The sequence below is a fragment of the Myotis davidii genome, unplaced genomic scaffold (assembly GCF_000327345.1).
Source record: "Myotis davidii unplaced genomic scaffold, ASM32734v1 scaffold330, whole genome shotgun sequence".
Classification (NCBI taxonomy): Eukaryota; Metazoa; Chordata; class Mammalia; order Chiroptera; family Vespertilionidae; genus Myotis; species Myotis davidii.
The window spans coordinates 7,463,887-7,490,086 of record NW_006283770.1 but is presented as its reverse complement, the minus strand read 5'-3'; the positions used below and the strand labels follow the sequence as shown (position 1 = coordinate 7,490,086).

General features: G+C 36.7%; 1 protein-coding gene and 1 pseudogene across 1 annotated transcript in view; both read left to right on the top strand.

Annotated features, from left to right (window-relative positions):
• The window catches only part of PRMT3 (protein arginine methyltransferase 3), a 95,710-nt gene that overhangs the window by 53,680 nt on the left and 15,830 nt on the right, over positions 1–26,200 (top strand). Inside the window, exons 11-12 of the mRNA XM_006753970.2 lie at positions 878–1,065; positions 3,825–3,911. Coding sequence (XP_006754033.1) covers positions 878–1,065; positions 3,825–3,911 — 275 coding nt within the window. The remainder of the gene's footprint in view (positions 1–877; positions 1,066–3,824; positions 3,912–26,200) is intronic.
• Positions 11,839–14,150, top strand: LOC102764768 (annotated as a pseudogene).

Genomic DNA, 26,200 nt, shown 5'->3' with positions numbered 1-26,200 from the left:
TCCTGCTAGAACTGGCCAGGGCGGCAAAGGCGCCTGCCCCCCAGCTCTTAGGTCCCCCCTGGGTTTCCGATTACTGTCAGTGGCAGGGGGCTTCTTCCTGCTTTCCCTTTCGCCTTCCTGCATTGTGCCTACATATGCAAATTAACCGCCATTTTGTTGTCAGTTAACTGCCATCTGAGTTGGTAGTTAATTTGCATATAGCCCTGATTAGCCAATGAAAAGGGTATCGTTGTACGCCAATTACCATTTTTCTCTTTTATTATATAGGATATTATAATGGTTAGTACCACATTCTGCCCAGTTATAAAGCTAAAAACTGTCATCCTTGACTCTTTCCTCTTCCTCACCTCCATAGCCAGCCAGTCTTAAAGTACTATGAATTCGGCCTCCTAAATATTCCTTGAATATATCCCCTCAGTGATATGAAGTGGTCTTCTACACAACTATAATATTCCATCACATGAATTTTTAAGATATTATCTTTTTAAATGATTTGTCCCTCTGCATGTTTCAAAGCTATATATAAAGATCTAGTACCTTTTAAAAGCCATCATACTCTAAGTTTAATAAATATGTTCCTTTCAGGATTACCTAATTATGCCATCCTCTTTTAATTATTTTAATAGCAACCCATTGGTGAAATCCTTATTTTAATCTTACCATCACAATAATGGAAATCTTTTTTTTTTTTTAAGGGAGCTACACGATGGGACTTGGTTATTTTCCATGAGCTATACCTTCATAAATCCCCCACTGTTAGTAATCAATTGCTAGTGAGCCATACTGATGGATTTGATACTTATATTTAGCCTTTTAAAATTCTGTTTTGTAATAAAGGGAGATAATGCTAAATTGTTGGATATTTTATTTCTTGCAGTCTACCCTGATATTTGCACTATCAGCCTTGTGGCAGTAAGTGATGTGAATAAACATGCTGATAGAATTGCTTTTTGGGATGATGTCTATGGCTTCAACATGTCCTGCATGAAGAAAGCAGTTATTCCAGAAGCTGTTGTGGAAATTTTAGATCCAAAGACTCTTATTTCAGACTCTTATAGTATTAAGGTAGGTGTTTTACCAATTTTATTTTCTCTAATAGTATGCCACATTTCTTAGTTTTCACTTCTGAGATTAGTATTTGAAATTAATGTTGATTTTATATGTGAGATTTCAAACAGTAATTATTCTTCCTATTTTAATCAGTCTAAAACAACTTAAAGTCATAATATGTACCAGTTGACTATATCATTTCTTTGAAATCACTTCTCTTGATGGATTGAAGTTTCTTATACTCCAGGGGTTGAGTGGTTTACTTTTGACTTAGTGAAGGTAAAAAGTCCTGTCCTGCTATATAGTCATTTCTGCTTCATCACCACCTTCTTGCTTTATTCTGGCCTCCCTTTAATAGCCAGATAATTCATTCATATTATATATTCCACACAATTTAGCTTGTCCTACTCAGACTTCTATCCCTTGCAGAGTAAATACAGTGAATTTGTCCACTGAACTAAACTATGTTCAGAATGTTCAAAACACTAATTTCTTTAGTGTTTTGATACCTTATTTTTCACTTTGTAAATATCGAATTTTATGAATTTTGCTATGTCAAACTTACATGGGTTGAATAATAACGTATTGCCTTTCTTATAACTCCTTAATTTGTTTGTTTCAATTAGATAAATATGGGTTGTTTAGTGTTTGGTTTAAACATTGTTTCCTCTTTTTACTCACACTATTACTTTCATAACATCAAAAATTGTTTTCTACACAAAGAGGATATTCAGTAAATGTTTATCAGTTCTCTTAGATGGATAAAGTATTGAAAATTAGCATAGAATAATAAACATATAAAGTTTTTCAGTAAGAGCAAGCTTATTAAAATTGCATTCAGCTTTTAAGAAAAAAATACAGTCTGGTTCATGATTATAGGACTGTTTAGTGCTCTAGTACTGATAGTAAGGGATTTATTTGGATACTTTGGCTCCGGGTAGGAGTGTACAGTTATAGCCAACTCAGCCCTGAGGCTGAGCAGAAGGAAGAGGATTACGTGGGGGGAGGGAAGGGCTAATTTCTCACCCTAGTGATTGATCTCTTTGCTTAGTGCCAAAAAATGCTATGAATAAATAGTGGAAATATAGAATTTAGGACTGAAAGATGAAAATGTTTAAAAAGTATACCCTTTCTCTTTTTTTAAACATTAATCAGTTATTTATTTGTTTAAGTAAATACAGTTCATTCTGTGCTCCTAATCCCCCTACAAATAAAAGGCAGCCACTTTGCAACTTTCAAATTTTCTAAAACTATCTAAAATAGAGTAATGGTTCAGGTATATTATCATATGAATTGTGTCTACTGTGTTATAATCTACTCATGTAAAGTCAATTGTTAATCTTACAACATACTCTGGTCACACTACTATAACTGATTCCATCTACTCTCCATAATAAAATGGAAAAGGACTTGAACCAGGGCAGATTGGGAAAATAAGAATATTTGACTTTTTTTTTAGTTGAATCTTCATAGTTGGTTTGTTAATATCTAACAAACTTATCTTCAGCTGCCATTACAAAATGAATTCTAAATCACTCTGTTCTTTTAATTAGTACTAGAGGCCTGGTGCACGAATTCGTGCACCAGTGGTGTCCCTTGGCCTGGCCTGTGGGATCGGTCCAAAACTGGCTGACATCCCCTGAGGGGTCCTGGATTGTGAGAGGGCGCAGGCTGGGCCGAGAGACCCCACTGGTACATGATCAGGGCCAGGGAGGTTACGCGGGAGGTTGGCCAGCCGGGAAGGGACCATGGGAGGGCTCCAGGGCGTGTCCGGCCCATCTCACATAGTCCCAATCGGCCAGACCCCAGCAGCAAGCTAACCTACAGGTCGGAGCATCTGCCCCCTGGTGGTCAGTGCACATCATAGTGAGCGGTTGAGTGACCTTAGCATATCATTAGTATATTACGCTTTGATTCGTTGACTGGACAACCAGACACTTAGCATATTAGGTTTTTATTATATACTAGAGACCCAGTGCATGAATTCATGCATGGGTGGGGTCTAGCCGGCCCAGACCCGATCTGCCCCAATTGGGGCCAGGCCTGTTGGGAGGAGGAGACGGCAAGAGGTTGGCCAGCCAGCCCACCCCAATTGGCCTGATCAGGGCCGGGTTGGCTGGGGAGAGGAGCAATGGGTGCTTGGCTGGTGGGCCCTGCCCCAGATTGGTGGTGGGGGGGGGGGCGATCAGGGGTCAGCAGCGGGTGGGGCAGGCTGGGGGGAGGGGCTGCAGGAGGTTGGCTGGTTGGCCCCACCTCCAGATCCGCCGGTTCACTGGCCGCAGTGGGGATCATAGTAACCAGTCATTCTGGTCCTTATGGTGTTCTCGTTGTTTGCTTTTTTTATAGAGAGAGGATATGTTTTTAAGTTGGCATTTCCTATAAGAAATGACTGTTATCACACAATTTCTAGCAAATGTATTCCACTAGTGGTATACACAATTTCAGTTGGAAAACATTCTTTATTTAAAAGTACTTTATTATGTTTTAGAAAAAACTTTACCACATCAGAGCCATGATTTGAGCCACTACACTATTCTTACAAGAAGTCCAAGTAAATAATACTAATTTGATTTTTTTTTAAAAAATGAACTAAGTGATAGTGCTAGTAACCCTTAAATTTGGAAACAATCCCAAAAGTGGGGTGTAAATGATTAAAGTTTTTGAAACATTAGTTTACTGTAATCCTTTTTACACAAAAGGAAGTATTTATCTGTATTTTTGTTTTGTTTTTATTATTTTCACTAAATTATTCTCTTCACTCTTTTAATGGGTAGCATATAGATTGCCATAAAACGTCTGTCTCAGATTTGGAGTTTTCTTCAGATTTTACCTTGAAAATCACAAAGACATCCTTGTGCACGGTAAGTTATGTTATTTGACTTTTGCGAATATAACTAGAAGTGCAGTTGATTGTCAAGCTAATAAATTAATTGCCACTCTTGTGATAAATGAAAAAGATTATTGCCTTTGACAGTCTATCTTTGCCTTGGTTAAGCTATTGAACAGATCTGTTTTAATAGGCCGGTAGACTTTTAAAAAGTTAGTTTAGTTCAGAAGAGAAAGTATTAGGAAATGACGTTTACATAATGATTTTTCTTAATAGATTATTCATTATTACCTACTAGAGGCCTGGTGCACGAAATTCATGCATGGGAGGCGGTGTCCTTCAGCCTGGCCTGCACCCTCTTGCAATCTGGGTGGGACCCCTCGGGGCTTTTCTTCCCATGGCTGCCGGCAATTGGTCCCGCCCCCATTGCTGCCACTGCTTGATTAATAACAACTGACCAATCCTGCATGGGATTCTTACATAGAAATTAGTTGTCATATCACCAGTATTATTAACTAATATTGTTTCAAATCTACTTTCAGTTACCTTCACAAATGTAAAACTGTAATGAAGACTTTTAAGCACTGGGTTCATTTTTAGTTATGCATGTTTTTGAAATTTATATAGACAGATGAGTTTATTGAGTTTCATTGGTATGTTCTTTATTTTCTGGATATTGGTCAGGGTTCTTAGTTTCAGACAACAGAGTCCAAATCAGCTTATTTAAGCAGAAAGGGATTTATTTACTAAAAAGAATGAGATAATTTCCAGACATATTAGGAGAGCTAAAGGAAAAGATTATATTTTAAATTTCTAGAAACAACTAGAACTACACCACAGCACTGGCCTGCTACCAAGCTACCAACTCTAATGCTCCTGACCCACTCAGTAAGTGGTAGCCACCACTGACAACCCCAGATGAATAAAACTCTACTACCTGTTCTTCTCCTATCAACTCAGGCTGTCTAGTTCCTCCTTACACACATCTTCATTTAGCACATCTGCTTGGTTGAACCTAGGTTGTATTGTTCCCTGGCTATCAATATGTCTTGGAAAGCAGTTTTAGCTATAATAGTGTTGTGTTATAGATAGAGTACAAGAAGCTTTATGTTAAAAAATTGCATTTATCTTTCGATGATCTTAGTTTTATTCTGAAAGAGTAAAATAGAAAGAAACAAAACAAAAAAATGAAGTGTGTTTAATCCAAAGATTATAAAAAATTTTATACTGAAGAATAACGTATCAAATAGGTACTTATACAAGTACTCTGATTGTCCCTATACAATCAGAGTTCCCTAAGAAAAAGAATCAGAAACAAAGTTATCTTGTAGGTGTAAAGAACCTTTTATATTTACACTAGAGGTTCAATGCACAAAATTTGTGCAAGGGCCTTGACCCCGGCCCCCTGCCTGCCACCTCTGCAGCTAGGGGCCTCTGCTGCTGAGGCCTCTGCCTCGGCCCCCGCCCACTGCGGCTTTGTCTGGAAGGAAGAACATCCGGTCTAATTAGCATATTATGCTTTTATTGTTACCGATTTTTATTTCTAACATGGCTGAATGGTTTTAGTATAAAACTCTGGAAATGAATCAGGCCTAGAGTTTGGGAGGAGGTAGCAGGAAGTGGGAGTAGATTTGTATATGTCTGATTACTGCTGAGTAACTCACATTGAGAGGAATGTATAGTTTCAAGCCATATTTATTGGGTGCATGCCAGGCACTGGCGATGTAAATTTTAGTAATTAACAGTCAGTTTTAACTCTTCTGAGATTATTCTGTGAAATAATTAGTCAATATAAATTGTTTTCCCATGGTGATAATATCTCAGTCAGGCAATGTGCTAATCACTTTAAAAGCATTATTTCATTTAGTCCTCATAATAACCATTTGAAGTGGGTACTATTATTACTCCCCATTTTATGGGTGAAGAAAAAATCACTGTAAAGTTTTACTTATGAAATATCCTTACTCTTTTCTGACCAAAAAAAAAACCACCCTTCTTAGTGGAATGTACAAACTTTTAAAAGAGCATAAAGAAATGTTATGAATGAGATTTTCTAGGTGTGGAAAAAACGAGGTTGGAAGTTACATTTAAAACAGACTTGAAAAATTTTACTGTTGGCCAATAGTCTATCAGTTGTTGGAAGGGAAAGGGTACGGGAATGTATATGATCAAAATGTGTTCTTCCTCAGCGATAGGACTGACAGATTTATATGATAAAATAAGTCACATACCCTCTTTGTAGCAGAGAAAAGTAGACCTTGAAATTTTTTTTCTTTACACTTTCAGAGTAAGCTTGTAGTTATTTGGTTAAGCATCTACATTTTTTTAGAAATTTCCTTTCCTTCCCAGCATACTTACTCTGATGTGAGCCTGACATGAATAAGAGTTTGTTGCCTAATGCTTTTAGTACATTTTCATTATTTGTGAGACCCAACTATCCACCCATATCCACTCCAGCTATTTTTGGTGCCAACCCCTTACACTCTTCCTCTATGACTGTCTGCAGCTAATTATTATGCAAACCTAATCTCTAAGCCTACTTTTGAATGATAGATTATTCCCCCGGTTACTTGGGAATAATTCATAACAAAGTTATTAAAAAGGATGAGTGCCTATTGGAACTTTCTCATAGTAGTTAGAAGAATTAGTGAAAATAAAAACAATGCCTGGTAAAAGTTGGAGGAAGTTACTTTGGGGAGGAAGAGGTGTGGTTTTTTTAGATGAAGTGAAGAAAGAAGTATCCAGTTGTGTATTGCTAAGTACAAACCTTCAAATATATGAAATGTTTTTTTCTTGTGCTTGAAACTTGAATGCATAGCTTAAAAATAAGAAGGACAAAGTCTCAGAGTTGCTAAGGCCATTTTAAGTATATACATAACCATTTATTTCTTTTTTTTTTAAATATATTTTATTGATTGTTTACAGAGAGGAAGGGAGAGAGATAGAAAGTTAGAAACATCGATGAGAGAGAAACATCGATCAGCTGCCTCCTGCACATCTCCTACTGGGGATGTGCCCGCAACCCAGGTACATGCCCTTGACCGGAATCGAACCTTGGACCTTTCAGTTCGCAGGCCGACGCTCTATCCACTGAGCCAAACGGCAACCATTTATTTCTTAATGGGATTCTAAACTTGTGGCTTAATTAAAATATTAGAGAAAATTGGATTTTTCAAATTAACAAGATGCTAAGAACACCTCCGTTGCATTTAATTTCAATAGCATGTGTGCTGTAGACTGATAGTGTTTTTAGGCAACTTTCTTAAGCTTATTAGAATCTTTAATGATGTCCTTCCCCAACACAGACACAGAAACACACACACATACACCCACCAAAGAAGAAATTTGATAGCATTCTTAATTTAATGCTGTACATTAACAAACTTTATGTTAACGTGATATTTATATGTACATGTCTTGAATTTGGTTGTCTATAATGATTAAAGGCTAATCTTCTAATGAATATTAGTAACACATGCATAGTAATTTCTGAGCATTTGCTACTGTATTATATTATATTATTGACAGTTTCACCTTTGCTCTTTTATGGTGATGTATGAAGGCTTAGTTAGCAACTGACTTTTGTCATATCAGCCTGCCTAACCTTACAGTAAATGAACAATAAAGCCCATTATTTTAATGGAAAGTTTATAGGTTTTCAAAAGCAAATGGCTAAGGCTATACAATTTGGAACTAATACGTTTTATCTTGTGAATTCTAGTTTATTTTTAATGTCATTTATGTAATTGTGTAATGTTCTCTTTATGTTCCATTAGCGTTTATATTAGTATCTGTTTAAGCTTCTTAAAGATAGAGACAAGCGTCCTTTTTTATAATCTTAGGTATATATTAAGTAGCTTTTTATACTGCCTTTTCTAGAATGCATTGTTCACCTTTAAAATGAAAAGATTTAAGATAGTTTTATCAGGTTATATGCTCATGTACATAAATAATAACTTTGACATGTAAAGAGTTTTATTTGTTATATTATCTCTTAAAGCAGTCATTTTTATATCTTAACTTCAGCATTATATTTTATTTTATTCTACCTTTAGCCTGCATTGGGATAATGATTGACACAGCAGTGTTCAGATTGTATAAACTTTCATTAATATGTTTTTAAATCTTACTTAAAAAAGAATGTTATTTTTCCTAGACATTTTTCTTTTACTACAGTTGTTAAAGATGAACCAATGATTTAAACCAAAAAAAACAGGAGACTTAAAAACAATTTTTTCTAAAACTGTTTTAAATTTATTTTTAAATTATAGTTAGCATAAAGTATATTAATTTCAGGTGTACAATATAGTGATTAGTCATTTATATACCTTATGAATAGTAGACATTTTTATATTTGTACTTAAAAACCTCTTACAGTAAACTCTTTTATTTTAGATTCTATTCATAAATATTAGTACAGTGGCATTTGACTTAATTTTTTATTGCAACTTTTAAATTTTGTATATTAATAAAACATTTATATTAATGGCTATTTCAATTTGTTAAACAAATATTAAATGCTGAGTATGTGCCTGGTCAGAAATCTGTGGATAAACACACAGACACAAAAGAAACATAAAACCTATTCTTGTCTTGAAAAGGCACTTAATTGAGAGGAAGGAGATAGGTGCTAAGAACATTTCAGTATGGATATAACGACATGAAGAGAGATATGTACGGGTTGGTCTGGGACTGGGAGCACAGAACATAGGTATTTTCTGGAGGAAAAATTAGTTTGTCATTAAATTATAGCCAATATTCCATGAGGAAGAAAAAAAATTTACTCTACCCCTTCAAAAAAAAAAAAGATTTTATTTCAAACAAAGAAGCCTAATCTGTTTCCAAATATTAAAAAAATAAATAAAAAAAATTAAGGAAAGGCCATTTAATAAGTTCACTTTCATATAATTTCAATTCATCTGTTTTTTAATTCACTGTTTTTTTCCTTTTTTAAAAAAAATGTTTTTATTGATTTTAGATAGAGGAAGGGAAAGGGAGAGAGATAGAAACATCAATGATGAGAGAGAATCATCTATTGGTTGCCTCCTGCACAACCCCTAGTGGGGATCAAGCGCTACTGGAACACATGCCCTGACTGGGAATTGAACTGTGGCCTCCTGGTTCATAGGTTGATGGTCAACAACTGAAGCCACACCAGACAGGCTCACTGTTGTTTTCTTAATCTGTATTCTTTCTGCTGTTGATAGCTAATAAATATTTTATTTTAAATACTATGTTTTTTAGTTCCAGGATTTCTATTTTAATTTTTTGAGTTATCATTTTTCATCTTTTTAGCTAGTTATATCAATTTTTAAAAACCTATATTCCTTAATATATTTATAATTTTTAGGGTCTATTTACCAATTCCCTCAGCTATCTGTAAGTCTACTTCTTTTACTTATGGGCAATATGTTTTGTTTTTGTAATTTTATATTTTATGCTAGACATTGTATAAAAGACTAGTACAGACTGTAGTAGCTAATATTTTTCCCTGGAAGAGCCGGAACTCACCCACCAGGTAGCTAGAATAAAGGGCTGATTCTTTTATCTAAACTGGAGTTGAGTTTGGTCAGAGCTTTGTACCACTGTTAGTTTCCAGTGTCTTAAGCTCAGGTTTAGGCCTCTTTCTCTTGCCAATTTCCTGGAAAGACCATCAGAATAAAGCTGGTTTTAGGGAAGAAGACAAAGTCAGGGTTTTATGAGGTTTGGGAGATTTGATTTTTGGTGGGTCTTTCAGTGTGGAGCCAGGGTTAGAGGGAGAGGAAAGGTGCTGGTCTGGATTTGGCATGGTTCTTTATCTAGTTGAGAATTGGTGGACATTGTGAGGGTTGGCTTTCTGAGTGAATTTTGAAAACTAAGTAGTCTAGCTGAGTCATCTATTCTTGAGAAAATGTATTTACTCAGGTTTAGTTGAAAAGTCTCTTGTTTATATAAATAGGTTTTTTTGAGTGACTGAAACAAAGAATCTCTTCTTGGGCAAGAGTTTCTGGAATAGCAGAGAGTTGAATAATAATATGATGTTAATGGTGATGGTGAACTGTGTAGTTGCAGATGATTTTGGCTTTGGTATCAAAGCACTGAAGGAAAACCTCTCTCTTCCTTCTTTTGGAGCATAGCCACCAGCTTCATCTACATTCTCAGTCTGCAGAGAGGACTAGCTCTACCTTTCAGGCTTCTCTAAATTCCTATGCACCATATTAGCCCAGACCTGGCCATAAAAATGGGCTGGGTTCTCCTTGTTCAAGTAACGTTCCTGTGCTTATGGTCATTCATTCATTTATTCCTTCTTTCTTCCTTTCCCTTGGACCCAACATTGGATAAATTCCCTCAGGTTTGAAAGCCACTATTTCTGTCTGCTCAACTAGAAAGGGCTCATCCCTTTCTGAAAATTATTTATTTAAATTTATTTTCTTCCAAGGCTATTCGAAGGTTTTCATGGAAAATATGAGTGTTTTCTTTCTGTTACATCTTTACTAGAAACGGGAGTCTTTTTTAAAGTTAGGAAAAGTAAGTAAAAAATAAAAATTATTAGTGAACCAGTAATAAATTGTATGTTACCTCCCAATTCTCATTTTGTTTTGTTTTTTTCCTCTTTTTTTTTTCTTTTTTTAAAATATGTTTTATTAATTTTTTACAGAGAGGAAGGGAGAGGGATAGAGAGTTAGAAATATCGATGAGAGAGAAACATCGATCAGCTGCCTCCTGCACACCCCCTACTGGGGATGTGCTTGCAACCAAGGTACATGCCCTTGACCAGAATTGAACCTGGGACCCTTCAGTCCGCAGGCCAATGCTCTATCCACTGAGCCGAGCTGGTTAGGGCCTCTTTTTTTTTTTTTTAAATCATTTACTTGATAAGTACTCAAAAGATAAATTTATCTTTGAATGGAGTAAAAACAAGTCTTTGAGTTACTGTTTTCTAAGGTTAATGCAGATGTTATGAAAAGAAACTTAAATGCTTACAATTCAAATTTTTAGTGATTCCTTACTCATAGTACTGTTTTCATTTTACTTTTTAATTAAGCTTTAAAATTTTCCAGTGGCTTAAGAGAAAATCAAAATGAGCCTATTTCTTTGTAATAGTTTTTTTTAAGTCTTCTTTCAAGGCTTTTAGAAAATCTCTGTCAATAAAAACCTACTAATTCCAAACTCATTCTTGAGTATTAAATCAGTTGTTAGTACTTTGGGGTGTATCTTGACCTAATTTTGACCTTGCAAAGCTAATCAGCTAAAGAAACTAATTATTAAATCGCATCTGTGCTGCTTAGAAATAGTAAGATTTGTCTTGAACTTGCATCGTAGATTTTAGTGGGACATCTGGTATATATTTCAGTAGGCTCCATTAAGTAAATGTTATGTCTTGAAGGGGGAGAGCATTTCTAATGATGTGATTCTACCTCTATAACCAGTTTTAGGTTTCTCCTTGTATGAATGACCATAGGATCTAGAGCATGGTCCTGAATTTTTTTCTTTCAGACTATTTAGGCTTAGATGGTGGTGGAATACTTAAATCTCTTCTTTTATTCTGTTTTTTTGAGTGGTATTATGTGCTAAGAGCTGCAAGGCATTGTGAATATAATAACAAGCCAAGCAGACAGTTCTATTCACAAGGCATTAATGGGGAGATATATTAAAATTCACCTTATGAATATTAGATAAACCAAAGAGTTATTAAGAATTTGGTTCCATGTGATAAAAGCATTGTAGTTATATAAGAAAATGTCCATACTTTTTAGAGATATAAACTGAAGTATACAGGGGAGAAATGACATGTCAGGCATTGCTTCAAAATAGCTCAGCAAATACGGGCATGGGCAGGGGGCAGAGGAAGAATAGATGAAGCAAGTGTGCCAAATACTGTTGAATATAGGTACTAGAGCTTCTATACTTGTGTCTGTGTTTGAAATTTTTAATAGTTGGATTTTTTAAAAACAATCATACTAGTGAAAGTATTCTAAGAAATGCATAAGAGTGATGAGGCAAAGGTACTCCATTGAGATAAGTTATTTCTATACAACTCAGCTACCTGCTGTAGCTACCAAAGCTGAACACATGTTTACCCTATGGCTTAACCATCTCACTTAAGTCTTTAAACAGAAGAAATGTGTTCATAAGTTCACCAAAACACATGAGTAAGGATGTCCATTGCAGCATTCTTCATTGTAGCTGCAGACTGGAAACAAGCAAAAAATTCATCATTAGTAAAATGGATAAGTAATAGTATATTTATGGAGTGGTGTACATCAATGAAAATGATGAACTTCAGCTGCGCAGGAAGATTGAGAAGCGGAACCTCAAGTTGTGGCAGAGGAACCTAAAGCTGCAGGGGGCCTGGGCTGTGAGCCTGTCAGAAACTCAAGATGAAGCTGTGTCTCAAGAAACCGTAGCAAGTGGAAAAATTAAAAATCCCTGAAACTGTCTGTGAATGTAGGCTTGTCAGAAGCCCCAAATGGAGATACATGTAAAGAAACAGTGGAAAATTTAAAAGTTAAAAAGTCCCCCAAGAAATCTACCATATTAACCAACTGGGAAGCAGTGCACTCATCCAATTCAGAATCTAAGAAGAAGAAGAAAAAGAAAAAGAGAAAAATGGTGGATGATACTGGGCCTGATACCAAAAAAGCAAAAACAGAAGACAAAGTGGAGCCAGAGGAAGGTGCCCAGGCCCCTGAAGAAACCGAAACCAGTGTGGGGAAGCCAGGCAATGGGGAAGAGGAGAGCGAGGTGCCCAGCCTGCCCCTGGGACTGACAGGAGCAGAGTTCTTATTCTCTCCCCTACTAGGGAACTGGCCAGGCAGACTTTCGGTGTTCTTAAAGAGCTGATGACACACCATGTTCACGCATACAGGTTGATAATGGGTGGCAGCAACAGGTCTGCTGAGGCACAGAAGCTTGCTAATGGGATCAACATCATTGTGGCCACACCAGGCCGCCTCCTGGACCATATGCAGAATACTCCAGGGTTTATGTATAAAAACCTGCAGTATCTGGTTATTGATGAGGCTAATCGTATCTTGGATGTTGGGTTTGAAGAGGAGAGGAGTTAAAGCAAATTATTAAACTTCTGCCAACATGCAGGCAGACCATGCTCTTTTCTGCCACACAAACTCGCAGAGTTGAGGACCTGGCGAGGATTTCTCTGAAAAAGGAGCCATTTATGTTAGTGTCGATGATGATAAAACTAATGCAACAGTGGATGGTCTTGAGCAGGGATATGTTGTTTGTCCTTCCGAGAAAAGATTCCTCCTGCTCTTCAAATTCCTTAAGAAGAACCGGAAGAAGAAACTCATGGTCTTCTTCTCATCTTGATGTCTGTGAAATAGCACTATGAGTTGCTGAACTACATCGATTGCCTGTCTTGGCCATTCATGGAAGGCAGAAGCAAAATAAGCGTACAACCACATTCTTCCAGTTCTACAATGCGGATACGGGGATATTGTTGTGCACGGACATGGCAGCTAGAGGGCTGGACATTCCTGAAGTCGACTGGATTGTTCGGTATGACCCTTCAGATAACCCCAGGGAATACATTCATCGAGTGGGAAGAACTGCCAGGGGCCTAAACGGAAGGGGGCATGCCTTGCTCATTTTGCGTCCTGAAGAATTGGGTTTCCTTCGTTACCTGAAGCCATCCAAGGTCCCATTAAGTGAATTTGAGTTTCCCTGGTCCAAAATTTCTGACATTCAGTCTCAGCTTGAAAAATTGATTGAAAAGAACTACTTCCTTCATAAGTCAGCCCAGGAAGCGTATAAGTCGTACATTCGAGCATATGACTCCCATTCTCTGAAACAAATCTTTAACGTTAATAAGGTAAATTTGTCTCACGTTGCTCTGTCATTTGGCTTCAAGGCGCCTCCTTTTGTTGATCTGAACGTGAACAGCAATGAAGGCAAGCTGAAGAAGAGAGGAGGCAGCGGTGGATTCGGCTACCAGAAACCCAAGAAAGTGGAGAAGTCCAAAATCTTTAAGCACATTAGAAAGAAGTCGTCCGACGGCAGGCAGTTCTCTCACTGAAGTTGTCCTTCCACCTTCGGGGCTCAGTCCTGAGAGGAGTGGTTTTTCTTCCTCTAACAAGGACTTTTGACTGTAGGATTGGGACTGATCTAACAAGAGTGTAAATTGGCATGGAGTGCAAGCAATGAGCCCTATTTCCAGCAAGTCTTGTTTATGTTGAGTCATAAAACAAAAACGAGTTCATTTTTTCTTGATTTCCCAAGGACAGCGCAAAGGGGTTTTTTTGGTCTTTGTTGTGATTAAAGGGTATTTTGAGGTAAAAAAAAAAGATGAACTTCACTGTATGCTACAACATATAGTACATATCTATAAACAATTGAATATAAAAAAATGAACAAGCAGAACAGAAACATACTCATAAATACAGAGAACATTTTGAAGGTTGCCAGATGGGAGGGTGGTTAATGGATAGATGAAAAAGGTAAAGGGATTAAGAAGTACAAATTGGCATTTCCAGTGGTGACAGCTTCTTCTTGACACCTTGCTAAAGATCTCCTTCATTCCTCTCCAGGAGAGAAAGGAAACACAAGAAAAAGCGCCTGATGCAGAGTCTCAGATTCTACTTCATGGGTGTGCAGTGCCCAGGATGCTATAAAATCACCACCTTTAGCCATGCACAAACGGTAGTTTTATGTGTTGGTTGCTCCACTGTCCTATCTTTGCCTACAAGAGGAAAAGCAAGGCTGACAGAGGGTTTTCCTTCAGAAAGAAGCAGCACTAAAAGCACCCTGACAAACGGGGAGCCATCCCAACAAACACACTTTGGATTTAAAATATAAAAGAATTGGTTGTTATAGAATAGTCATGGGGATATAAAGTACAACATGGGGAATATAGTCAATAATCCTATCTAATAAAGAGGTGATATGCAAATTGACCATCACTCCAACACACAAGATGGCCACCCCCATGTGGCCACAAGATGGCTGGCAGGGGAGGGCAGTTGGGAGGGACCAGGCCTGTGTAGGGGAGATAGTTGGGGGGACCAGGCCTGCAGGGGAGGGCAGTTGGGGTGACCAGGTCAGCGGGGGAGGGCAGTTAGGGGTGATCAGGTCAGCAGGGGAGCAGTTAGGCAGTGATCAGGCTGGCAGGGGAGTGTTAGGGTGTGATCAGGCTGGCAGAGGAGTGGTTAGGAGGTGGTCAAACTGGCAGGCAGAAGCAGTTAGGGGCAATCAGGCAGGCAGGCGGGTGAGTGGTTGGGAGCCAGCAGTCCCGGATGTGAGAGGGATGTCTCAGACTGGAGAGGGTGCAGGCTGGGCTGAGGGACACTCCCCCACACACACACACACAAATTTCGTGAACCGGAGCAGTTAGGCAGTGATCAGGCTGGCAGGGGAGTGTTAGGGTGTGATCAGGCTGGCAGAGGAGTGGTTAGGAGGTGGTCAAACTGGCAGGCAGAAGCAGTTAGGGGCAATCAGGCAGGCAGGCGGGGGAGGGGTTGGGAGCCAGCAGTCCCGGATGTGAGAGGGCTGTCTCAGACTGGAGAGGGTGCAGGCTGGGCTGAGGGACACTCCCCCACACACACACACACAAATTTCGTGAACCGGACCTCTAGTCTGTATATATAAAAGGCTAATATGCTAAATATCTGACCATCTGACCAGTTGCTGTGACACGCACTGACCACCAGGGGGCAGATGCTCAACGCAGGAGTTGCCATGACACACACTGGACATTTACAGAGAAACAGCATGGCGGACCTGGCACCCACAAAGCAACACTCGACTTCCCCCAAGTGGGACACAGGCCCTGCCACCGCCCTGGAGCAACAGCCCACCAAATTGCAGCCGACACGCCAAGACCCCCATGGCACAAAATGTTGCCCATGGCCCAGCCCAGCCTGGAGATAGTGGCTGTGGGCACCGGGTAATGACGTGACGTGGCAACCCCGGGCTTCCTCTTCCTAGCAACAACTAGCCTCCTTGTAGTTTCTTCAGTCCAGTAACATGACTTGCTTTATAGCCAGGTGCAAACATTTCACACTTTAACCAAATGTCTGTGAAGCATTTTCCTGTGCCTCATCTCATTTGATACACACAGAAGTCCTGGAGTAGGTAGACAAGAGATTCGGTGGAATCCTGTTTTCTTTTCATTAGCCGGAAAGTGGAGATTTAGAAAGTTTAGAAACTTGACTCGACTGAAAAGAAGTAAGAAATGGTAGACCTTGAAAATGACCAGGTTTTCTCACTGCACAGAATATAGTCAAACACTGCTGCAGCTAAATATTTTACTCTTTGTTCTCCCTGCGTGATCTACAATAATCTGCTTTGTGTTGATATTTACTTCTGTGTTGCTGACAGTTACCTGAAAGAGAAATTGGGGTGCCTCACCAGGCTGAAAAAAGTTTAGCTAAATCAGAAAGCAGGTCTAATTTAGCAAGTTTATCTATATATATAAAAGGCTAAGTTGACTTGCGCATGCACGATATTTATAAAGCTCTCCCTGGCACCAGTCACATGTGTGTGTTTCAATCTGTCATTGTCGATCATGAATTTGGCTGACACTTCTATTATAGAGAAAGGGTGAATAGTGACATTAAAATACTAGTATTTCTTCTAATTAATTTCTTTTCAGTGTGCACAAATTTGTGCACCGGGCTTTAGTATTCTAATAACTATGTAAGGTGTCAGATGGGTACAAGATTTACCAGCAGATCACTTGGTAAGTTATGTAATGTCTAAGCACTGGGGTGCATACCTGAAACTAATATAATAATGTATGTCAACTCTAATTGAAAAGTACAAATGATTTTTTAAAATTAAAATAAAGAGCAAATCCAATGGAATAGCTCATGTACTAATTATAACTTAAACTAAATTAACTATTCATGTTTTAAAAAAGAGTCTGTGAAAGAAATAATGGTTTAAATAGTGCAGATGATTGTACCTTCCATTTTATTTAGCAAACATGGGCCCATTTAGGGGTACATGAAATGGATATCGGCTATTTTTATGTACTGTTCAATCTGTAAAAAATCACTTTTCTAAAATTTATCAAACCACCTTCTAGCCTCATTCCAGGGATGTCTTTTTTTTAAATTTTTTCTTTATTGATTAAGGTATTACATATGTGTCCTTATCCCCCCATTGCTCCCCCACTCCCCCCACCCATGCCCTTACCCCCCTGGTGTCTGTATCCATTGGTTAGGCTTATAGGCATGCATACAAGTCCTTTGGTTGATCTCTCCCCCTTATCCCAACCCTCCCTTATCTTTCCTCTGAGGTTTGACTGTCTGATTGATACTGCTTTGTCTCTGGATCTGTTTTTGTTCATCAGTTTATGTTGATCATTATATTCCACAAATGAGTGAGATCATGTGATATTTATCTTTCTCTGACTGGCTTATTTAGCTTAGCATAATGCTCTCCAGTTCCATCCATGCTGTTGCTTCTTTTTTACCTCAGCATAGTATTCCATTGTGTAGATGTACCACAGTTTTCTAATCCACTCATCTGCTGATGGGCATGTAGGCTGTTTCCAAATCTTAGCTATGGTAAACTGTTCTGCTATGAACATAGGGGTGCATATATCCTTTCTGATTGATGTTTCTACTTTCTTGGGATATATTTCTAGAAGTGGGATCACTTGGTCAAATGGGAGTTCCATTTTTAGTTTTTTGAGGAAACTCCATACTGTTCTTTACAGTGCCTGCACCAGTCTGCATTCCCACCAGCAGTGCACGAGGATTCTTTTTTCTCCGTATGCTCACCAGCACTTGTGGTTTGTTGATTTGTTGCTGATAGCCATTCTGACAGGTGTGAGATGGTACCTCATTGTCGTTTTGATTTGCATCTCTCGGATGATTAGTGACTTTGAGCATGTTTTCATGTCTCTTGGCCCTCCTTATGTCCTTTTCAGAAAGTATCTATTTAGGTCGTTGCCCATTTTTTGATTGGGTTGTTTATCTTCCTTTTGTGAAGTTTTACGAGTTCCCTGTAAATATTGGAGATTAAACCTTTATCAGTGATAACATTGGCAAAAGTTCTCCTGTGCAGTGGGCTTTCTTGTTTCGTTGATGGTTTCTTTTGCTGTGCTAAAGCTTTTTATTTTGATGTAGTCCCATTTGTTTATTTTCTCTTTAGTTTCCATTGCCCTAGGAGCTGTATCAGTAAAGATATTGCTAAGACAAATGTCTGCTATTTTGCTGCCCATGGCTTCTTCTAGGATATTTATGGTTTCCCATCTTACATTTAATTTCTTTATCTATTTTGAGTTTATTTTTGTGTATGGTATAAGTTGGTTCTAGTTTCATTTTTTTGCATGTATCTTATCTGGTATTGAGATCCCTCCTACTTTTTCTTCTTTCTCAGGATTGCTGCAGCCAGTGGTTCTCAACCTGTGGGTCGCGACCCCTTTGGGGGTCGAACGACCCTTTCACAGGGGTCACCTAAATATATCCTGCATATCAGATATTTACATTATGATTCATAACAGTAGCAAGATTACAGTTATGAAGTAGCAACGAAAATAATTTTATGGTTGGGGGTCACCACAACATGAGGAACTGTATTAAAGGGTCGTGGCATTAGGAAGGTTGAGAACCACTGGCTGCAGCTATTCGGGGGCTTTTTTTATTCCAGATGAATTTTTGGAGAGTTTGTTCTAGGTCTGTGAAACATGCCATTGGTATTTTAATGGGGAGTGCATTGACTCTATAGATTCAAGGGCGTCTTTTAGGTCAGAATGCAGCATCTTTGTTTGTTCATATATCTCTGCCTCCAAAATGCTGTCACTGGCTAATTGCTTTTTCTTTATCCAAATTAACAACAGTTTTCCTATCTCTTCAGTGGCCTGTGATCATTGTTTCCTTCACACCCTTACCAATATTAACACTCCTGATGACCTTTTTGTGTTTTAAAATTAAAACATAAGCTAATCATGCTTAATCTTCTTTTGAAAGCCAAGCTTATAGCCCCTTTGAATCTGTGTTTTAAAAAATTCATTAACATTGATTCATTAACACTGATTGAGTTATATTTAAAAAGGACTTGAATATCAAATTGTTCTAAAATATAATTTGAGTAGAATGTTGAAATTCTTAAGCTACATTATAATCATACTTTAATTATAGATATGTATAGGGTTATACTTGAAATCAGAATGTCAAGGGTCAAAATATTTAGGAGAGAAATAAACACACTCAAACAAGACTGAAATACTTATCTCAAGCATAGCAATAAGCATAAGAATGGCTTATTTATCAAATAATCAATAAGAGTGGACTCTTGATTAGAGATGACAGGGGAGTTCTCCCTAGACTTATCTCAGAGACTGTCAATTAGAATTATTAGATTGTGATAATAAATGAGTTTGACCAGGTATTTTCCTCTTTGATTCAGGCACTTTCCCTAGTGTAATGACCTATAAGGAAGTAATCTTCCCAGTTCAGAGTTCCTTTGATTTAATGCTCTGGTACAAACCAACATAAATATTGCCATCCAGATTTTCTAAAAATCCTAAAGTACCTATGTTTCCAGATGTCTGATATATATATATATCTCTGTGTATTCACAGGAAGGACTAGTCCTCATGGGAAAGTGAGTCAATAATTGGAAAAATAAACTTTGTTATATATATCAGTTGTCTCATAACTTAATATTTACCAAAACCAGTCAATTTTTTGCTTTTCTAGAAGACTGAATGAGAAAAGGACCAATTTAGAAATATAAGGGAGTTTTCTGAAAGTGATTAAAATCAAAGAGGAGAGTTTAAACAGTGATAATATAGCACTGTGGTTAAAAGCCTTAGCTCTGATGGGCCCAGTTTATCAATATGACTTTAGAAGAGGTGTTTGATTTCTCAGGACTTCAAATTTTTTTATGTGAAAAGTGGAGATAATGATCCAGTACCTACTTCCTTGGTATTATTTTGAGTACTAAATGAGATAATATGTAAAAGTATTTACCACGATACCTGGCACATACAAAATGCTCATAAAATGATCTAATTAATGTTACCATTCGCTTTCCTGTCTTCCCTTAAATAATTGTTTGTTAAAGCTTATTTTTAACATGCATTTGCTTTTGAGGATTTAGTATTGTGTGATTTCATAGTTGAATTTACTCCATCAGGATTGAACTGACTAGTTTTTTTTATAGGCAAAGGTATGCAGTGAAAACTCTTTGACCTATTCGTATACTTGAATGTCCTAATGTAGTGGAGAAATGAGATCTTCTTTCAAAATGCTACATTTGTGCAAATCAGCTGTTTCTCAAAGCAAAATCACTTTCTGCCTACAGTTTTGCAGAGTCACATTTTTAATTTGTAGGTCACTATGACAATGACATAACTATTACAGAATGCTCTTTTCTTTAACAACTGATATGTCCTGCCTCTCCCCAAAGTCTGCACCATAGTGTGCAGTCTGATTTTTCTTTTCTCTTCTCATCCTCATTCTTTCATTCAGCATCCAACCCCATGGATATGGGATGGGCCAAACTGAGAATATGAGGGCCCCATTTTTGTATTCCTACCCATGTGATGCTGTCAAAAGGTTTGCACAGGTAGTCTTAGCTGCTTCCTCTGAACTGGCAAATGCCTGTAAGGCAAAAGCAGTCCCAAATGTGTCTCATTTTTTTTTTCTTTCTTTGCTGAGTCTTACCTTGGTAATGTTTTAATTTATCTCTCTGATGCCTTTAAGCACATAGTATTTTATATTTTTTCACTTCTTATAGTTGCTCTCAGCAAAAGGGTCACTATATTTTATGTAGTCAACCACTACAGGAGCCAAATTCTTCACTGTGCTGTTCTTTTCCTCCCTAAGGTCTTCTGTCTGTAACACTTCCCTATTCTCTAAACTATTTCCCTCTTAGTTGTTGTATGTCAGTTTAAATGTTACTTCCCCTAGGCAGCCTTCTCTAATCCCACAGAGTAGATTCTAATACATCTATTAAATGTTGCTGCACTCCCTGTAATACCACCCACCATACTCATAACGTTTTTCGTTCAGTGTCTTGTGTTCAGCTGTGGATTCCTATAGGCTCTTCAGGGCAGTCTCATCATGTCTGTGGTCACCTCCATATCCTCACTGCCTAAGCAGATGCCTGGGTATTCTACCTAAAAAATGAAAATAACTGTTCAGTTGAAGCATATAATAGCGAAAATTAATCTGTGCTCTTAGAAGTCAGGATAGTAGTGAGATAACATAAGTGTTGGTGAGAATGTGGAGAAAAGGGAACCCTTGTGCATTGTTTTGGGAATGTAAACTGGTGCAACCACTATGGAAAAGAGTATGGAGTTTCCTCAAAAAATTAAAGATAGAATTACCATATGATCCTGCAGTCCCACTCTGGGTATATATATCCAAAGGAAATTAAAATAAGGTCTTGAAGAGATATCTTCACTCCCATGTTCATTGTAGCCACGATGTGGAGACAACCTAAGTGTCAAACAGATGAGTGGGTAAAGATGTGGCATATAGATGGAATGGAATATTCAGCCATAAAAAGAAGGAAATCCTGCTTTTGTGACAACAAGGATGGACCTTGAAGGTATTTTGCTGAATGAAATAAGTCAGACAAAGAAAGACAAATACCATATGATATCATTTATTTGTGGAATTTTTTACAAAAGAAACTTACAGAAACCGAGAGTAGGAAGGTAGTTACCAGTGGCTGAGGGAAATGAGGAGACATTGATCAAAGGGTACAAGCTTCAAGTTATAAGTTGAATAAGTTCTGGGGATTTAGTGTATACTGTGATTATAGTTAATAATACTATATTATATACTTAAAAGTTGCTAAGAGAATGGATCTTAAATGTTCTCATTTCCAAAAAGATTGATCATTGTCTGATTCTGATGGTGGTGTCAGCTAACACTGTAATAATAATCACTTTGCAATATATAAGTGTATCAAATCAACACATTACACACCTTAAATTTACACATTGTCTATTATATCTCAGTAAAGCTGAAAGAAAAAATCAGGATAGTAGATGCCTTGCAGGGGTTAAGGTGCCTAGGATTAGCTAAGTACATAAGGGGGATTACTAGGGTGCTGAAGGTTCTATTTCTTGATCTGGGTGTTGGTTTCACAGCTATATTTAAAAGAGAAAATATTGTTAAATATCAATGAATATAAAATGTATAAAACAATATCTTGTGCTTATAGCTAGGAAGAAATGTAGAGTAGTTAGGGCATGCAAGGTATCAATTTATGAAATGTCAGGATTAAAGTACTGCTTTAGGCTCTAAAGAGGTGATTCCTTCTGCTTCCTAAAATCACTATAATAAGCAATTTTGAAATTACAAGGGAGTGATCCAAATAAATGTTAAAATTTATTTATAATCTGGGAATATTTCAAGTAGATAAAAATTAATTACATTGAGTTTTTCAGTAAAAGTACCTTTAAGAAATTTTAGACCTATTGTCTGTTTTGCTACTTCCCATATTGCTAGGTCTGTTTCTAAAGTACTCAATTTGGCAATATCCCTTGAGAAGTATATGGCACTTAATGTGTATTGTTCCCTAGAGGAATTATGAAAGAAAGAAAAGATGCAAATTTTCTCTTGGGATAAAATAGAAAATTAATTGAAGAAGAAAGTTCATAATTTAAGGTATAATTAATATTGGGAGAAAATTCTAATATATAATTTTCATATTTGTTGATTATGCTTTCTTAGTTTTAATGCCAGTCATCACTAGCAGAATTCATGTTTTTTTGCAGTAGCTTGTATGTCTTTTGTTTGTAGTTTTATTTGGTTGGTTTATGTACAGAGATATAAGCTATAATAATCATTTTTATGCATTATCTTCTTACTCTTTCTTTACTTGCTTTAGACCTAGCAGTTGGCTTTTGAATTCCATTTTAAGATTCTGAAAGAAATACTTCCACAAAAAATGAATTGTATTTTTGTTATAGTGATTCTGCTGCATGGATTACAAGCACTCTGTCTCCATGCTTGGATAAACTCCATCAAAAGCACATTATCCTCCTACTTCTGTGGACAGCTGCCTAATTGTATCTGCTGTAACCACACGCTGTTGGAACATGATACCAATGAAGAACAGAAATGATAAATTACTCCCTGCAGGTGATAGTGATAATGATAATTTTTAATTTCCTTCTTTCTCATAAGGTCTAGTCTGATCTTATTTCATTGGCTGCCATCCTGTTACACACACATACACAATACGTTCTCTTTAAAGAAATACTCATTGCACCAAAATACATGAGAAAGTAATTCATTTTTTTTTCAAATAATTGTTCTTCAAATGAGCATTGTTCTTAAAACAAGCTGCATCTATCTACCTTTATATGTGTTGGATAAACAAGCAAATTGTGACTTAAAACAGATTTTTAAATGATTCGATTTACAAATGCTGTGAATTTTTTTCCCCTTTTTGTGCAATGCACAAAGAGATGAACCGATCATTCTGAAACTATTCTGATGCTTAGGAATATTTAAGATGCACAGTAAAGTTACATGTCTTATTTTCCTATGTACTTCAAAGTAATTATGGAGGATTTTCAACAAATTACAAGTATGATCAAGCTGTTCAAGAAATTTACTGTACACATGTGTTTTCCTTTCATTCTGTGTTTTTTTTTCCCCCATCATCATCAGTATTGTTCTTATTTACCACTCATTTTCCCTTCTCTCAATCTAAGGACTTTATAACTAAGTTTTTTCTGACTGTTGTATAATTCAGTGAAACTTTATTTAATTGTGACCTTGCCTTTGCAGATTAACTCAGCTCTTAGAGATATTTGATTTTAATGCTTTTTTTCCCCCTCAGCTGTTCCTTTTGCCCCTGACAAGATATATATGTGGAACAAAAGAGGAATTTATTCTGTGGTCAGGTCTTCTAACATATCTGATCTTTTTCAAGCACATGTCAAGCTGTGCTGCAGTTATTTATTACCATTGTCTATGAGTCTTCATTTTCAATTTCCTATGCTTGTTATTTGTTTGTTTTTTCTTATAGTTGAATGACACCCACAGAGAAAGGATAAATTTATTGAAATTAACATTTAAAAGATCTAGAGATACCCTGGCATGTTGATAATAAGGTAGTGAAACTATAAGTACAAAAAGGTGGCATATTTATATTCTGAAGCAAAATAGTTTTGTTCCCAAATCAACTGACATATTTGGTTATAATGGCTTTGCAGAAATAAAAACACTAGTCATAGTTCAATTGGTTTATATAACTATGTTTCAAGGTTAAGGTTTTTTTTCTCTCCTAATTTCTATTTTAATTATTAAGGAAGACTTATACAGCAAAAAATATATATTTTTTTAAAAACTGTTTTCTTTGAGTGGCATTCTAGGTCTTGCTTGTGTTTGAGGGTAATTACCAATTTTTTAAACCAGAAATTCCCTTTGCTTTTTCAGAGTAAGAGTCTTTCACTGTCTCAGTTATATGAATGCTAGTCGACAAGTAGATTATCTGCACATACCTTTTTATTTATTTGTTTATTATTATTATTATTTTTTAATTGATACCAGAGAGGGAGAAAGGGGAGAGAGAGATAGAGAGATAAACATAGATGTGAAAGGGACACATTGATTGGTTACCTTCCTTATGTGCCTCACCGGGATGGAATGCACACCCTAAATGTGTGTCCTGACCTGGAATCAAACCTATAACCTTCTGGTGCATGGGGCAAGGCTCTAACTAACTGAGCCACACTGGCCAGGGTTGCACATAATTTTTAATCTCCGGTGAATTTCTTCCTAATGTTCCTCATGTTTCTGCTTAATGTGTGCTGGGGAACTGATCTTACTTAACATTATCCTCAACCAAACATCATTAGGAGGGAACTGCAAGGAGCTGAAGATATTATGATGCATTTTCAATGGAACTATAAAATAGTATATTGTGACTATTTACCCAAATTAATAAATATTTATCTATAGGATTACTTTTGATGGCCAAATGGCATTTCATTGTATAGAGATAAGATTTATTAACTGGTCACCTGTTGTTGAAAATTTAAGCTAAAATTGACATCTTATGGCTAAATCTTTGCAGGCATACTTAATAATTTCCATAGAATACTTTTTAGAATTCCTGGGTCATTGAATATATACATTATGTAAACATGGCACTTAGAAAACATAAAACATGCAGAAAGCTTAAGTGTAGTGTGATAAAATTGCCCAAAGAAGAATATTCACCACGTACTCAACTCAGCTTAAGAATATTAATAGCAAACCAGGGGCCCACCATGTAACCCCTTTCAGTTTCTATCCCCATATAAGGGTAACTAATATACTGACTTACAATACCATAAGTTTTGCTGTTTTTGAATATTCTGTATATAAATGGAATTATATCATTTCTACTATTTCATGTATGACTTCTTTCTAATACAAATGTTTTGTCTTTTTGTTTTTATTGATCAAATGTTATATCTTTTAATATGATTGCTAAGTTCCCGTTAGAAAGGTTATTTCAGTTTATTTTCCCACAATGAGTGCCATGTTTCCCACTAAACTGTGGTTATTATCATTTTAAAAAGTTCTGATCAAGGAAATGGTTGTTTTAATTTACTCACTTTTATCTAAATAGGTCAAACGTCTTTTTTCACATGCTTATTAATCAGTTGATTTTCCTTTCAGAAATGTCCTATGTCTTAATTTCTCTTGACATACTGTTTTCTTACTAATTTAGACGTTTAATGTACAAAGAACACATGACCCTTTGTTTTATATATGTTACAAATATTCTCAGATTTGTTGCCTTTCAATTTTGATACTAAAGTTTTAAATTTCCCTTATATTAAGTCTGCCTGTGTGTAGCATTTTAAAAGCCTTCTTCAGTTCCAGATTTTATACTGGTAAACACTTACATATGTTGGTGGGATTTCACTTTTCCTCTCTCCTACCCTTCCACCCACTGCACTGATCTTTATGATTACATGTGCAAATTGATAACCCCACCAGATGATGTTGTAATTTTGCCTTACCCAATTATAAGTATTGTGAAGGGAAAAGTAAAACCCAATTATTTATTACTGTTGTTGTTCTTGTATTATATTTGATGTTTCAGGTTTTCCTTCTAGTATTGTAACCCATCAGCCCGAAGAACTTCCTTTAAAATATCTTCTAAAAAGTCCACTGGCAGTGAATTATTTTTGTTTCCTTTACTTGAAAATGTCTTTATTTTACCTTTATTCCTGAAGGATATTTTTTCTGGATATAGAAATGTAAAGGGTTTTTTTTTTTCCTGCTTCAATATTTTTATCTTTTCCATCATGACCACCAATTACATGTATGTTAGCTTTATAGTTCCCTGCAACTCTGTGCATTCTATTTCAAACTTTTCCCCTTTATTTTTAAAATTAAATAATTTCCATTC